At 49.9% G+C, this 13,045-nt stretch overlaps 1 protein-coding gene across 13 annotated transcripts in view; it reads right to left on the bottom strand.

Annotated features, from left to right (window-relative positions):
• The window catches only part of TNRC18 (trinucleotide repeat containing 18), a 91,624-nt gene that overhangs the window by 37,691 nt on the left and 40,888 nt on the right, over positions 1 to 13,045 (bottom strand). For all 13 annotated transcript variants that reach the window (XM_050966520.1, XM_050966527.1, XM_050966519.1 and 10 more), the window contains 5 exons: positions 4,903 to 5,005; positions 3,936 to 4,141; positions 3,459 to 3,605; positions 1,962 to 2,146; positions 548 to 971 (listed from right to left, as the gene is read on the bottom strand). In XM_050966520.1, coding sequence (XP_050822477.1) covers positions 548 to 971; positions 1,962 to 2,146; positions 3,459 to 3,605; positions 3,936 to 4,141; positions 4,903 to 5,005 — 1,065 coding nt within the window. The remainder of the gene's footprint in view (positions 1 to 547; positions 972 to 1,961; positions 2,147 to 3,458; positions 3,606 to 3,935; positions 4,142 to 4,902; positions 5,006 to 13,045) is intronic.

Below are 13,045 nucleotides of genomic sequence, written 5' to 3'. Positions count from 1 at the left end.
CAAGAGACCCAAAGGAATACGATACACAGTGACTGGTGCCAATGGGGCTCACCCCCCGGGGCAGGTTCTCGATTACTCAACTTCACCCTTGCCAACCCCTATCCCTTCTCAGTGGCTGCTGCTTGCTGAACTTTCTTTCTGCCCAAGATGTCACTCTCCACCCAGGATGCAAGACCAAAAGATTCACCTAACCCATTCCTGGGGCGAGGGGAGACTTCAGCCTTCACTCCGTCCATGCTGGGATCCTCCCTACTGTTCCCCCAATAGACTGCAACCTTGAGGAACTAACCCCTCCCAAGGAAAGACGAGAACACAAGATACAGGACCACGGCTCAAGGCTTTGCCACAGTGCCGTGTCACACATCAGTCCTAGCACTACACTTGTCAAAGTGCTGATTGGTCCTTTCACATTAGTCCTTCCTTTAAAAAGGCCCTACCTGGTCTTCTCTTGGGGAGGGTTTGAGGCAGGAAAGAGCCAAGGAGAGGAGGAAAGAAAGCGAGCCAAGCACAAACAGAAGGGAGCGCTTCCAAAGCAGGCCTCTCTTACCTGGGAACAAAGCCTGGAATGGACTGGGAGCCTCTTTTTCCAGTTCCAAGTCTTTCTTCTCCACGTTCTCAGGTACCTCTTCTTTTGGAGGGATGGCAGGGGCAGGGGGTGGAGAAGCAGGGGGCGGGCTGGAAGGGTGGGAACTTGGGGTGGCAGGATAAGAGTAGGCCGGCTGCGTAGGTGGTTCCTCCATCTTTTTGATAACCTCAGCTTTGAGCACAGATACAGGCGAGGCCCTGGGAGACAGGGGAGGTGGACTCACGGCCTTGCTGTAGGAAGTGGAGGTGCTAGGAGACAGAACAGGAGGCTTTCGGTGCAGCAGCCCTGACGTGGACGAGGAAAGGCCTGATTTCGCATTGTCCAGGCTCCGTTTAGTAACCTTCTCTTCCATGTCTGCTCGCTGCTCATTTACTTTTAACCTCTCCTGTTGCAAAAAACAGAGACGGGTGTCAAGAGAGGATGTTTCTTAGGGTATAAGGTTAGAATCTACAAAGCATAAAAGGTCCTACAAGACTAAACAAGACCAGAAGCAAGATTTCCTATAAAAGCAAGCCTGCACAGTCAGAGATGGAGATGCAGGAACAGGACTTGGGAATGGTTCTCTGCAAAAGGCAAGTGGAAGGTCTGGCAGGAGATACTTGCAGGGACCAGAGGTAAATGCTTTAACAGGAAGAGGTTTTTAGGAGAGGCCAGGCAGCAGGTCTGTGTTGCCAGCTCTTGGGATTTTTATCATGAACCTTGTGACAAGTTTTTCTTAAAGCACCTGGAGTGACACAAATATGTGAGAATCTCAGCTTTCATTTAAAAACAAAAAGGAAGTTTCTATTGTTAAAAAGTCTTAATTTGGAAAACATGCAGCGTAAAAGTTCAAAAACAAGGAGGAAACTAAAAAAAGCCCCCAAGCATATTTTTTATAAAAAATCTCATGACTTATAAGCCAATCTTATGACTTCTGGGGCCTGACTCGTGATTTTTGAACCCTTGGGGTTGGCAATACTGGTCCTGAATCTCAGGAAGGAACTATCCAGGCTATGAAAGCCTTGTTTAGAGGACAGTCAACACTGGCGCATTTTGTAAAATGACAATCTGAACTTCTGTTGCTGCTAGAAGCAGTACTGGCTGGTGAGCTGACTCCCGGGCTTACATGGCCCCAACCCAAAACCCTGCATCCAAACACCTCCACCTTCAGGAGTGTTCAAAAGCTGAACTTGGCTCTTTAGAACATACCAAATGCCCCCAGAACTTGCGGTTTCCTTAGGGACTGGGAATTACTAAGGAGATCTCTTCCTCTGAATGCTGGGGGGACACACACAAAGCAGGCAGGTCGCTGATGTTTGCTCTCCCAAGAACATAAAGGTTGATCCACTTTAAAACAGGGGAGTCCCCCCTGCTTGCCATAGCCCTTAGAACATACCACCAGCTGCGCATTCCTCTGGAGCTCCATGGCATGGGCAGCTTGCTGCTGCAGGATGTACAACTCGTGCTGCCGGAGCAGTTGCTGATGAGACAGCAGCTGGAGCTGATGAGCATGCTGGAGGGTGCTTCTTGTAGGAGGGTACATCGCAGGCCAGAGAGGGGGCGTCCGGTCCATCAGTTCAGCTAGGGAACAAGGGAAGACACAAAGGCAATCACAACCATGCTGTTAAAACAGACAGAACCTGAGTGCATGGAGCTGCAATAGAGGTGGGTTTAATATTCGCTGTAGATTTATGTTGTGCTCCCTTCCCAGATTGCATGGTGATTAATTTAATAGCACACAGAAATGCAAGTAACTCCCCCTCATTAATTCTCCCCTCACACATGCTTCTCTGCACCCCACCACATCTAGGCAATACCCAACAAGAGGGTCTTGGCCCTGCCGGAAAGGCCAGCAAACCTAGTCTGGGTCGGACCCGTGGGGCAAAGGAAGTTCCACAGTTGAGCCTCCTACTCTTGAAGGCTGCATGGTGCCATCACACTTGCATTTAAATCTAGCAACTGTTAGCTTGAATGTCCCCAGCTGACCTCAACTACAGTCTCTCAGACAGCCAGGCCCCAAGTCTCACAGGGCTTTACAAGAGATGATAAGGAAGCCAGTGCTGCAGTTGAAGAACTGGTGTAACATATTTGCAACTGGTGAAATAATTTAACAAGCAGACAGCTGAATCCCAACCTGACTGTAGCTTTACAGACTCTACAGAACACTGCCAGACGCAGCACTGGTGGCAAATCTTTTCCCAGGCTCTGCAGCAGCTTCTGGGACAGGTATTTTTCCCAGTTCCCAAGCTATTATCAAGGGAGCTAGTGGAATCCCCATCATCACTGGAAGTTTTTAAGAGCAGGTTGGACAAACACCTGTCAGGGATGGTCTAGGTATATTTGATCCAGCCTCAGTGCAGAGGGCTGGACTAGATGACCTCTTGAGGTCCCTTTCAGCCCTACATTTCTATTATTCTATGGTCCACAGATCTCCAACAGCCTGCAAAGCCCATCCTGCTTGGCCACAGAATGGACCATTTTCAGAACTGAGCAACAGGAGACTGTCAAGCTGGGAAAGGAGATGGTCTACAAGGCTTGCACAAAGCTGTCCAAAGAATTAATAGCCGGAGAACTACCTCCACACTGCCCATCAACATACCAGTGCCACACAGCTTCACCACCAGTGCCCCTGTCTCAACAAAAACACATATCTTGCCCTAGAATTTTATTCTTGAAAAACTTACTATGGGGAGGTGCCAGAGAGCTCCTTCTGGACAGACATCTACCATTTGAGCCTTGAATGAAAGTTCTAAACTCCAGTATCTATTACTACTGGACGTGTATACTCATGGTCTGTTACCATGGATAGACCACATCCCTTGTTCTATCCCTTGAGCTTTGGGTTATTTTCCTTCAAGACAGGACCCCTGAATCATCCTCTTTGTGTGCTTACCGAAGTGTGGCAGGTGCTCACTGGGGATCACAACTAGCTGCCCGGACTGAGGATCTCTGGCAAACTGGTAGGCAGAAGGGATAGCACCCCCCATGCTAGGGGGGAAGCCTGGAGTCATGCCTTGATGCAAGGATGGGTGGCCTAGTCCTAGAAGGAGAATCATCATCAAAACTTAGGTCAGACAATCAACGAGGGCTCCTGTAGACATTCATGCACTGGATATCATCAAATGAGGGGACAAGGAGAGAGAAGAGACATTGGACTATCCAGCTGCCCACAGGGACTCAGATGTATAGCACCTACAGGTGCACTCGATACTGCAGGTTATTTTCAGAGGAGTCTTTTAAAAAAAACATCCCTCTTGAAATCAGGGCGGTGCCACTAATCACCATGGTCAGTCACAGCAACCCTGTTCCTCTTACTCTTATGGGTAAATCAAGAGCTTCACACAACCCTCCCTCTCCCAGAAAGACTCACCATAGGGATGGCCAGCTAGCCACATGGAAGGGCTGCCTGTCCTGGGTAGCCATGGGTGAGCTGCCAAATGTGAAGATGGGTCGGCAGACCAGCGCCCTGAGCCAGTCAGGGTTGGCCCGCCTGTCACCATGAGGTTGGAGTTCAAACCATTTGTGGCACAGCTGGAGGGATGCAGCCGGGCAAAGTCTGCCAGCTCCTTGCTTTCTCTGGTCATTAGGGGGGTAAAAACAGAAGAGTTAGAGTCAATCTTCGTGCTGGGCATGTTGCGTGGCTAAAGGAACAGACTGAGAAGCACAAAGGATGTCAATTAGCGATGAACCAGAGCACTGGGGAAGGAGGACGACAGCGGATCTGGAGATTACTGGAACCCCCAAGAATCAGTCTTCAAAGTATGGATGAGAGATGCAAAGAGAGATCAGTAGGACACATACAGTGCCCAGGGCTCCCTTAGAATAAAGAGGAAGGTTAATAGGCTCAGCCAGCATTCCCCGCGCTAGTCCTGTTCCTCTGTCAACCCAGAGCTGTCTCTCTCCATCTTGCCTCTCATTTGCAGCAGCTATGGGTTTGCACCAAGGTCTGGTGTAGTTTCAGTCCTTGCAGGGCAGTTTGAAAGGATCGTTGTGTGTGCAGATTTAGGCAGCTCCGGACACACACCCAATGCCTGCAGGTTTGGATGCACTCTAAGTCCCCCCTCCACACTCCCAATTCCCAGCCTTCTCAAGGTCTGGTCTTTGTCCTTGGGGTCCTAAAATCCAGTGCTCCCTGCCGAACCAGGGGGGAGCTGCACCAGAAGTGCTGACTGTGCTCAAACGTGGGTACCTGCCACACTGCTGGTTAAATCCGTGACTTCACTCAAGAGGGTAAATGCCCAAGCACTCAAGCACAATTCGCTAGGTGCATCCCCAAGCCCATGTGCTCTGCAAGAGGGCCTAGTTCACACCTGAAGGAGCAAAACACAGAACCTCACCTGAGTAGCTTCTCCTGATCTCGCTCCAAACGCCCTGCCAGGAAGTGACTGTCCCTCTGGCGGGTGCGGTCATCCCCACAGTCCTCATCTGAGCGGCCATGCCCTAAGACACAAACCATCAGCAATTAACACAGGTGCTGTCCCTGAAAAGACAAGCAGCTCTCTTCCGGTCTGAGACATGCCAAGTAGTCTCCCCTCTGCACCTGTGTTTCAACGGCTATCGTCCCCATCTAGTATCTCCAAAGGGCTGCAGCTCTAAGCCCTCCAAGTAGTTCATAAAATCAGCTAGAGTGAAGGGACTGGGAGCAGGGACTTAGTGTATCTTGATCATGTCTCTGATCAACAGACACATTTATCTAAATGGGGAGTCTGGGGCTTAGGGATTATTTTCGCATACTATTCCTGTCCCAGTCTTGTGTGGTTTGAAATATGTACTTTCAAGCAACTGAATTTAGCGAAGTTTGTCCCCTGCGCTCTCCCGCTATAATCGTCTGCCAAGGTAAACGAGAAAGGAGGTAAGACCAAGAAGAACTGATTCTTAAAGACAAAGTCCAGACTGCACTTCGTTCTATACGATCTGCACAAAGCCCACAACATCTGTGTGAACTACAGCCGCCATCCTGGGGTCAGGTTCTTTGACCTGTCCTGTACAGGCGTTCACACCAGATGATCCTAATGGTCCGTTTTGGCCTTACAGTCTATAAATCTATGACCTTACGCACGCACTCACTCTAATAAAAGCATTCTGTGCCCAACACCATGGGCAGGGGGAGAGAGCTAGGACACAGATACTCCAGAAAAGCAATAGGCATCAGAGAAGCAACAGCCTTGATCTGTTAGCATAGAGCTCTTGTCTCTGCACAGAATCCAAGTGACATGAAAGGGACTCTGCCCAGACCAGGGCCGGCTCTACTGTTTTTGCCGCTCCAAGCAGTGCGCCGAACTGCTGCTGAGGATGGCGGGGGCAGTCCGTGTGCCGTTAGAGTGGCTCACGCGTTTCTGTGGAGGCTGAAGACAGAAGCTGCGCCGACGCCGGACAGCTGGACATAGAAGCTGCTGCCGAATTGCCGCCACCATGGAACACCTAACGGCACACGGATTGCTCCCACCATCCGCAGCAGCAATTCACGCGCTGCTTGGGGGCAAGAACACAGAGACTGCCACCCCTTGCAGATTGCCGCCCCAAGCACGTGCTTGGGATGCTGGTGCCTGGAGCCAGCTCTGGCCCAGACACAGGAAGGTGTTGCAGCTCTAGGGCCTGGGATAAGACAGCAAGATCCAATGAGGGACTGGGCACTTACACGGATACCAAGAGTACCCAGAGTTCGAACTGCAAGTGCAAACAAATTGCTAGGGAAAGATAACCACCTCCTGCTTCAGGGTGTTCGACAATCTCTGTTAGGGATTAGGACGAGACCTTCGTGGGGAGCAGACTATCCTGCTCTACTGTGGGGATTCTTGCACCTTCCTCTGACGGAGACAGGAAACTAGACGGACCTTGGGGGTGATCCAGTCTGGCAATTCCTGTGTCCCAAGGGTATTTTCAGCTCAGGTTGCCTTATATTTTCCTCACCGTTCTCTAAAGCCTTTGCCTAGGCCTCTTATCCCCACCCCCACCCTGCGCTGTTACTAACACACTTCATTATTGCCCTTGCCTAGTACTTTTTGGGGGGAGGGTTGGGGGTGGAAGTGGGGGACAGCTAATAAAGCCCATCCCTGTTCCCAGTAAATCAATGGCACAGGATGATTTAGTTGGTGTTGGTCCTGCTTTGAGCAGGGGATTGGACTAGATGACCTCCTGAGGTCTCTTCCAACCCTCATCTTCTATGATGCCTCCTTGTTCCCCTGACCAGACACAGGCAGGTCCCCTTTAGCAGGCCCAGCCTCGGTCTTGGTGAGGCCCCACTCACGGCAGCGATCCAAATTCCTAATAGCTGCCTCCCTTGGAACAGGGCGGCTTGCAGCCATGCTGCACTGTCTCACAGAGCTGCACCTTTGTTCATTTGCATCCCTTTCCCAAGGCCCTTCTAGCTAGGACTGGTGCACCAGGAAGCATCTCAACATTAAGTCTACTCTGCTGACAAGGATCCTTTCAAGGCAAGGCTCTGCTGTGTATTTCAGCAGACCTGGACAGTCTGTGTTTTTTAGCTGTCAAGACTCCAATTCCCTCAGCTTCTACTGTCAGGAAGAATATTGTAGTGAAACATCTCCCCCACCTCCTCCCCCTGCTTGCTTCCAGTGGGCATCAGGTGGAAAGGCGCACGCCCGATTCTCGAGCATCTGAACTAGCCTTCTCAAGGGGCTTCACATGGTGCCAGCATACACCTCGAAGCCCGGCTGGACACTGCACTTTATGGACACTAGCTTCCACAGGCCGCGGCTTCCTTGAGCTGGCAGATCAAGCTGGATGGCAGTTTCTGGCACCCCTTAGCTAACCCTTCCCTAATTTTAATGGCTTCCATACGCTTCTCAAAGTCCAGCCCTGGAATTGTGCAGCCCTAAGCACGTGCATGGTTTCCTGGTGCCTAGAGCCGGTCCTCGGTGGCAGCCTCATGCCCCAGTGAAGAGAGCAGCATCCTCTTTGCTACCCCTGTGAGTGACTTCTTGGAAGACAGAGACAGGACCCCTCTAAGGTTGAATCCCTCAGGAGCACAGCTTGAGAGCACAGGCCCTGTTCAGACGGGCTGATGGGCAGGGCATTTGGACCCTATCTCTGGCATGTAAAAAGCTACACTCCAGCGGAATTCTGTGCTGAGCCGCTTCATGCCCTCATGCTTCTCCCTGCTATCCTGGGAGACCCATCACTCCTCCCCCTGTCAAACAGGCAGCACCAAGGGGATTGTCTGTGGTCTTTGAAGGCAGAGCAGAGGGAAAGGAGAGGAGAGGAGATGGATTTTTCCAGGGACAGCCAGCAAGTTAGCTAGCAGCATGGGTCGAGTGGGGGAAGTGTACAGCAAACCCATCTTAAGTGTGGCTTCTGCTCATCTACAACCAAACACTGTGCTGTGATCCAACGCCAACTGATCTCGGGTTGGGAATATTTTAAGAGCTTGCTAACGTAGCCAACGTACACACACCCGCAGCCCAATCACCCAGGTTTTTCCATTCAGAGCCCTTTTGATTTATTTAGCTTTAATCAAGGCCTGGTTGTCTCTTCGGCAGCTGAAATTGGTATAGCACTTTGGCTGATGACCTCATGGGCTGTTTTCCCTCCTTGGCGTGTCCCCTCACCAGCCTTTCTATTTGCAGAGCTTATTTTATTTTATTTATTTATTTGCCATCTATATTATTTCAGATCTACTATTTATAGCTGGGCTTTTATTTTTTAAACCAACCCCCACCTCACCCCATTTGTTCTTGCTTACAGAACTCCCCCTCCCATAAAAGGGACGGTCCCTTTTCTGTACAAACCAGCGATTGTCCCTGTCCGTGAATACCCATTTTGTCCATCTATATGAACATGACGCATGGAGTGCATACCAGATTCAATCACTTATGCACAGAGGAAAAGCTTAGGTCTGTTTCCTTGGCAACCAATGCCCAGTACTAAATACTTGCATTTTACTTGCCAAATACTACAGATTAGCCAACTAAAGCCTGCTTTCTCTTTCTTCAAAGGTTTAAACATTCACGCATCGTCCACTCAGCGCAAGCAAGCTAATGTTATTAGTAGAATCTCTCTTGGTGCACAAGAGGAAAGGACAGTAGAGAAAGAAAAAGAACGGCCTTATTTTCTGTATGAAAGCCAATTCCATCACTTAGCAACAGACCCGGAGGCCTGTTAGAATTCAACCTTTGTTTGCAGCCTTTTAGTTCGGCTCCGTAAATTACATTTAATGGAGGCTGGGAGGGTCTGGGTGCCTGAATGGCTTAACGAACAGCCCCCCGTGTTGGCTATGAGGCCTTCTGATGGCTCAAGCCACAGCAGAGGAGAGCGTGGAAAGACCCAAGGGGTCTACGGGAATGGGATGGGGCGGGGGTTTCAGGGGAGGAGGCTGCTAACAGAGAGAAAAATGACTCTCCAGAACAAGGTTTGGGCTGGGGTGTGATGGCCGGGGTGATGAATCTCTGCCCCTCTGGTGAAGTAAAGAGCTAAGATGAATGAACATGTTTGTCTCACTCAGGCTCCCTCAGCACTGCCAATCAATCAATCCCAGCTCAGACAGGAGGTCGGACATGGAGAGTACAGGCGAGGCGGCGGGCTGACAGAGGAGAGGTGCCAGTAGGAGGAATGGAGAGAAGTGGTGACAAGGTCAGGGGACCTGGCATTTCAGGAACACAGGGTGACCAGGTCTGACTGGCGGGTTCAGAGGTGCTCATAGCTGGGAACTGCCAGGAGGTTACTCCCTCGAGCTTGGAATTTCTGCATCTCTGCCATAAATTCTGAGACCCAAACTGCAAATCCCATCACTTTCCTCCCTCTGCTCTGGAGTACCGAGGCCCTCCCTCGACCAAGATGCATCAGCTCGATAGCCCACACCCCTTCGGCACGCTGAGCTTGGGCGCTGGGCCTTGGCTGTGTTAATGAGGCTGACATAGATCAGAACACGGTCAGTTCAGTTGGCAAAGGAATAGTGTGGCTTTATAACCCAGATGCTTCAGCCTCTCAACAAAGCAGGAATGGGTTCAAAAATATGTTAATTTCCTCCTTAGCTGAATTCCAACCTACATACAGTGAGCCCCAACTCTCCCTGCTAGGCTCTTGGACTCATTCCCATCTGAACCAGGCGTTCTTTCAGCAGAAGTCCTGACAGCCCCATGCTTGTTACCCCTTGTCGACTGCACTCCCTTGGGTCTGTTTTTGTTGCAATGAGGGTGGGGTGGAGGAGTTATTACAATATTGGGAGCATCTCGTTAGAAGTGTATTTTAGTGTAAGATGCAGCGCCCAGGGACCCTGGAAACACAAGGTCATTATCCCCTCTGACCCCTCTATTCAACTGCAGAAGGACTGACTCCAGTGCTGTTCCCCTGCACTGACTGTGTGTTTACTCTATTGGGAGCATGCGTCTCAGAGATGCCTCAATGCTACTCTAAAATGCACTCGGAGAGCAGGATGGTACACTCAAAGGCATCCCCAAACACCAGGGAAATGACAGAGCAGAAAAGAGAGGTTCATTATAAATAAGATCCCTAACACGACAATATCCTTGGGAAGTCAGGTAAGGGCAGTCGTGGCCGCTCTACATGACATTGCATCAGCTTAATTTACATTGTTTTTCAAACTGATTTAGTTAAACTGGTGCAAGCCACTTCTTCACTGCAGTAGATGCTCTGATTTTAGTTTGTGTAGGTTTAGGTTAATCTGCTTTTTTTAAAACCAGATACAACTAAAAATCAAACTGAACTAAAAAAAAAAGGAGACTTGCACCAGCTTAACTAAAGTGATTTGAAAAAAAGACCCTCACACCTTCATTTAAAATCAATTCAAGTTTATGTGATGAGAAGGGCCTGTGAATGGATGCGCCCCCAACCCTTGACCTGGTCCCCTTACTTTGGAAACACAAGTAAATGCCATCATTAGAGCTGCTGAGGGGGATTTCTTTTTCCTTGCAAAAAATTTTGAGAAAAGGACCCCACTTTTTTGTAAAAAGTTTTCATAAAAAAAGCCGAATAACTCTTGGATTTCTGGTCTTCAGCAGCTGAAAACGGAAACATTCAGGGCACAAATTATTTGGTTTCACTGAAAATCCTGCCCCTGCCTCCCCATCCACACCAGCTGAAATTTGTCTGTTTTCGGTGACTGACAGCCCAAAAACATTTTTGTCAAAAACATACGTTTCCCAGAGAAATTTCTGTTTGGATGAAAAATTCATTTTTTGTCACAAAGATTTCAAATGAAAACTCTAGACCAGCTCTAATCATAGCAGACCACTAAGGGTACGGGCCTGCCAGATACCACTGAATTAACTGGGAAGACTGGTATTGACTTGATCAGGCTCGGGACAAGGCCTTATTTGAGCAGCCTAAATGTTCCTGCTGGCCCCTGCCAGAGTCAGACTTGAGTTGCTCTTTGCTTACTGATGGGCCTTTGGGAGTAGCAATGGTTCATTTTCCCTCTGGGCTCTATCCCATTGCTCCTCCTGTCTGACGTGCACAAGAGGCTGTTGGCCGTGACAGTGAAGCATGGGATCTCCAGCACCAGGAAGCTCTCAGTGGTTTTGTCTTATCTGGAGGAAGGTCTTCATCCAGATAAAACTGGGGTAATGCTGGTAGGTAGAGAAGCAGTTGGCCAAAGTGGCAGAGAGGATCTCAGCCCCTCCACTAGAGCTGAAGACACTATGGTTTTCAGTCTGGGGGTCCTTTTGGATCCCTCGCTACTTTCTGGATGTCCACACAGTGGCCGGGACTGTTAGAGTGCCAATTATCTGTCCATACCAAGAGCTGCAGCCTTTTATTCTGGGCGTTATGGGAATCCTCGTGATGGCTACCAGTGCCTTTGCCACGCAGAGTGGATTTCTACAACATACTTGACAGGGGCAGCTCCTCAAAGGCATTCAGAGGCTGGGCCCCAAAATGGCTCTCGGTCCAGGCCAACTTTTGCAGAGGGTGAATCACACTTCCATAAGCTACACTTGGCCTCAAGCTTGTTTTCAAGTGCCACTGGATGGGCTGGTTTCAAGCAGCTAAACCCTAAAGGAGCTGGGGGCTTGTTGCAGAGACCACCTTTCTCCCAACGTGACACTGCAGGAGGCAAGGTCAGCCAAGGCACAACCGCAGCAGACAGCTCACCGGGGTTTTCCATCAGGAGAGTGACCCGTTCTGTGGAGCAGGTGGCAGCTTGTACACAAACCCCGGCTCTAACCTATACCAGCGACCCCCTCGTTTCATGGGCACTCAGACTGATCCCAAAGCGTAACCAACTCCCTTCTCACTACCCTTCCAAAACTGAGCCCATTAGCTTCAGGAAGGGATTTGTCATTTGTTTCAGGCTGCACACACCAACAGGTGTGCTTCCCAGCCTGATCTGTGTTGCACAGCAGCGGCATCCAGTGGTCAGTTGGACCAATTGCAAGTATGTTTTTTCAGAGGTTTGCTCTTAAAACGCCATGCTTCTATTTAAAACAAGGCCCGAGGTGTGAACTCAGTCAGACAGCAGCCCCCTCGGGTGATCTCTGCACCTCAGAAAGGTGAAAGGCAGTGAAAATCAAATAGGTGGGGTGCTAGATTTAAAAGGAAACCTGTTAAAAATGATCAGAGAAAGTGTGTGTGTTTCTGTGTAGTGCAGGGTCAGGGTGGGCACATCACAACCAGAATGCAGGACAGAATGAACATAAGAAGCCTGGTATAAAAAAAAACTCCACAAGTTAAATGAAGACTCAAATGGCAGGTTTGCAGCCCTCTGGCTTTAAAACCGTGCAGCTCCATGTCTGTCCATCAGGCCTTCTGACTAACATCAAATAGCCAACCAAGAGCCCAGAAGATGACTGCATTTAGCTCCCAATCTTGGGAGAATCTATTCTCTATTTGATGCATGGGGGGAGTTACATATGCAAACCCTCCCTGACCACCTTTAGTCTAGTTCAGGGGTTCTCAAACAGGAGGGCGTGACCCTTCAGGGGGTTGCAAGATTATTACCTAGGGGGTCGCGAGTTGTCAACCTCCATCCAAAACCCAGCTTCACCTCCAGAATTTATCATAGTGTTTTTAATTCATAAGGGGGGGTGGCCCTCCGAGGCTTGCTGTGTGAAAGGGGTCACCACTACAAAAGTTTGAGAACCACTGGGCTAGCTGAATAGTTACTTGAATTCAGTCCCGCCTGGCTTGACTAATGCAATGGAGCAATTCGGTCTTAGCAGACAATAGCTACGTTCAATGTAGTCTCTTCCCTGAGCAAGGGCTGAATTTGGTCCGACTCCATTTAAACCCATTGTAAATCCTAGATTAAATAACGGGTACGAGGTGCACCCATTATTACTGGGGAGTGGCAACATGCACCCTGTAAGGCGCATTGGAACCAGGTGCAGGCGCCTGCTGGCCTAGGACAAGGAGGTGGGATCCTAAGAATGGGAACCGCTCAGGCAGCTGCAGCGCAAGCTGTGCCTGCACCTCACCCTGCCAAGGCCTTGGAGGCGTGAGAGGGGAGGATTCCCAACGCCCCTTCAATCCCTGGCCTCCCGCAGAGGCTGCTCACAAGGGGAAGTT

This window comes from Gopherus flavomarginatus, chromosome 9 (genome assembly GCF_025201925.1).
Source record: "Gopherus flavomarginatus isolate rGopFla2 chromosome 9, rGopFla2.mat.asm, whole genome shotgun sequence".
NCBI classification, from domain to species: domain Eukaryota; kingdom Metazoa; phylum Chordata; order Testudines; family Testudinidae; genus Gopherus; species Gopherus flavomarginatus.
This window is presented reverse-complemented; position numbering and strand designations above follow the sequence as displayed.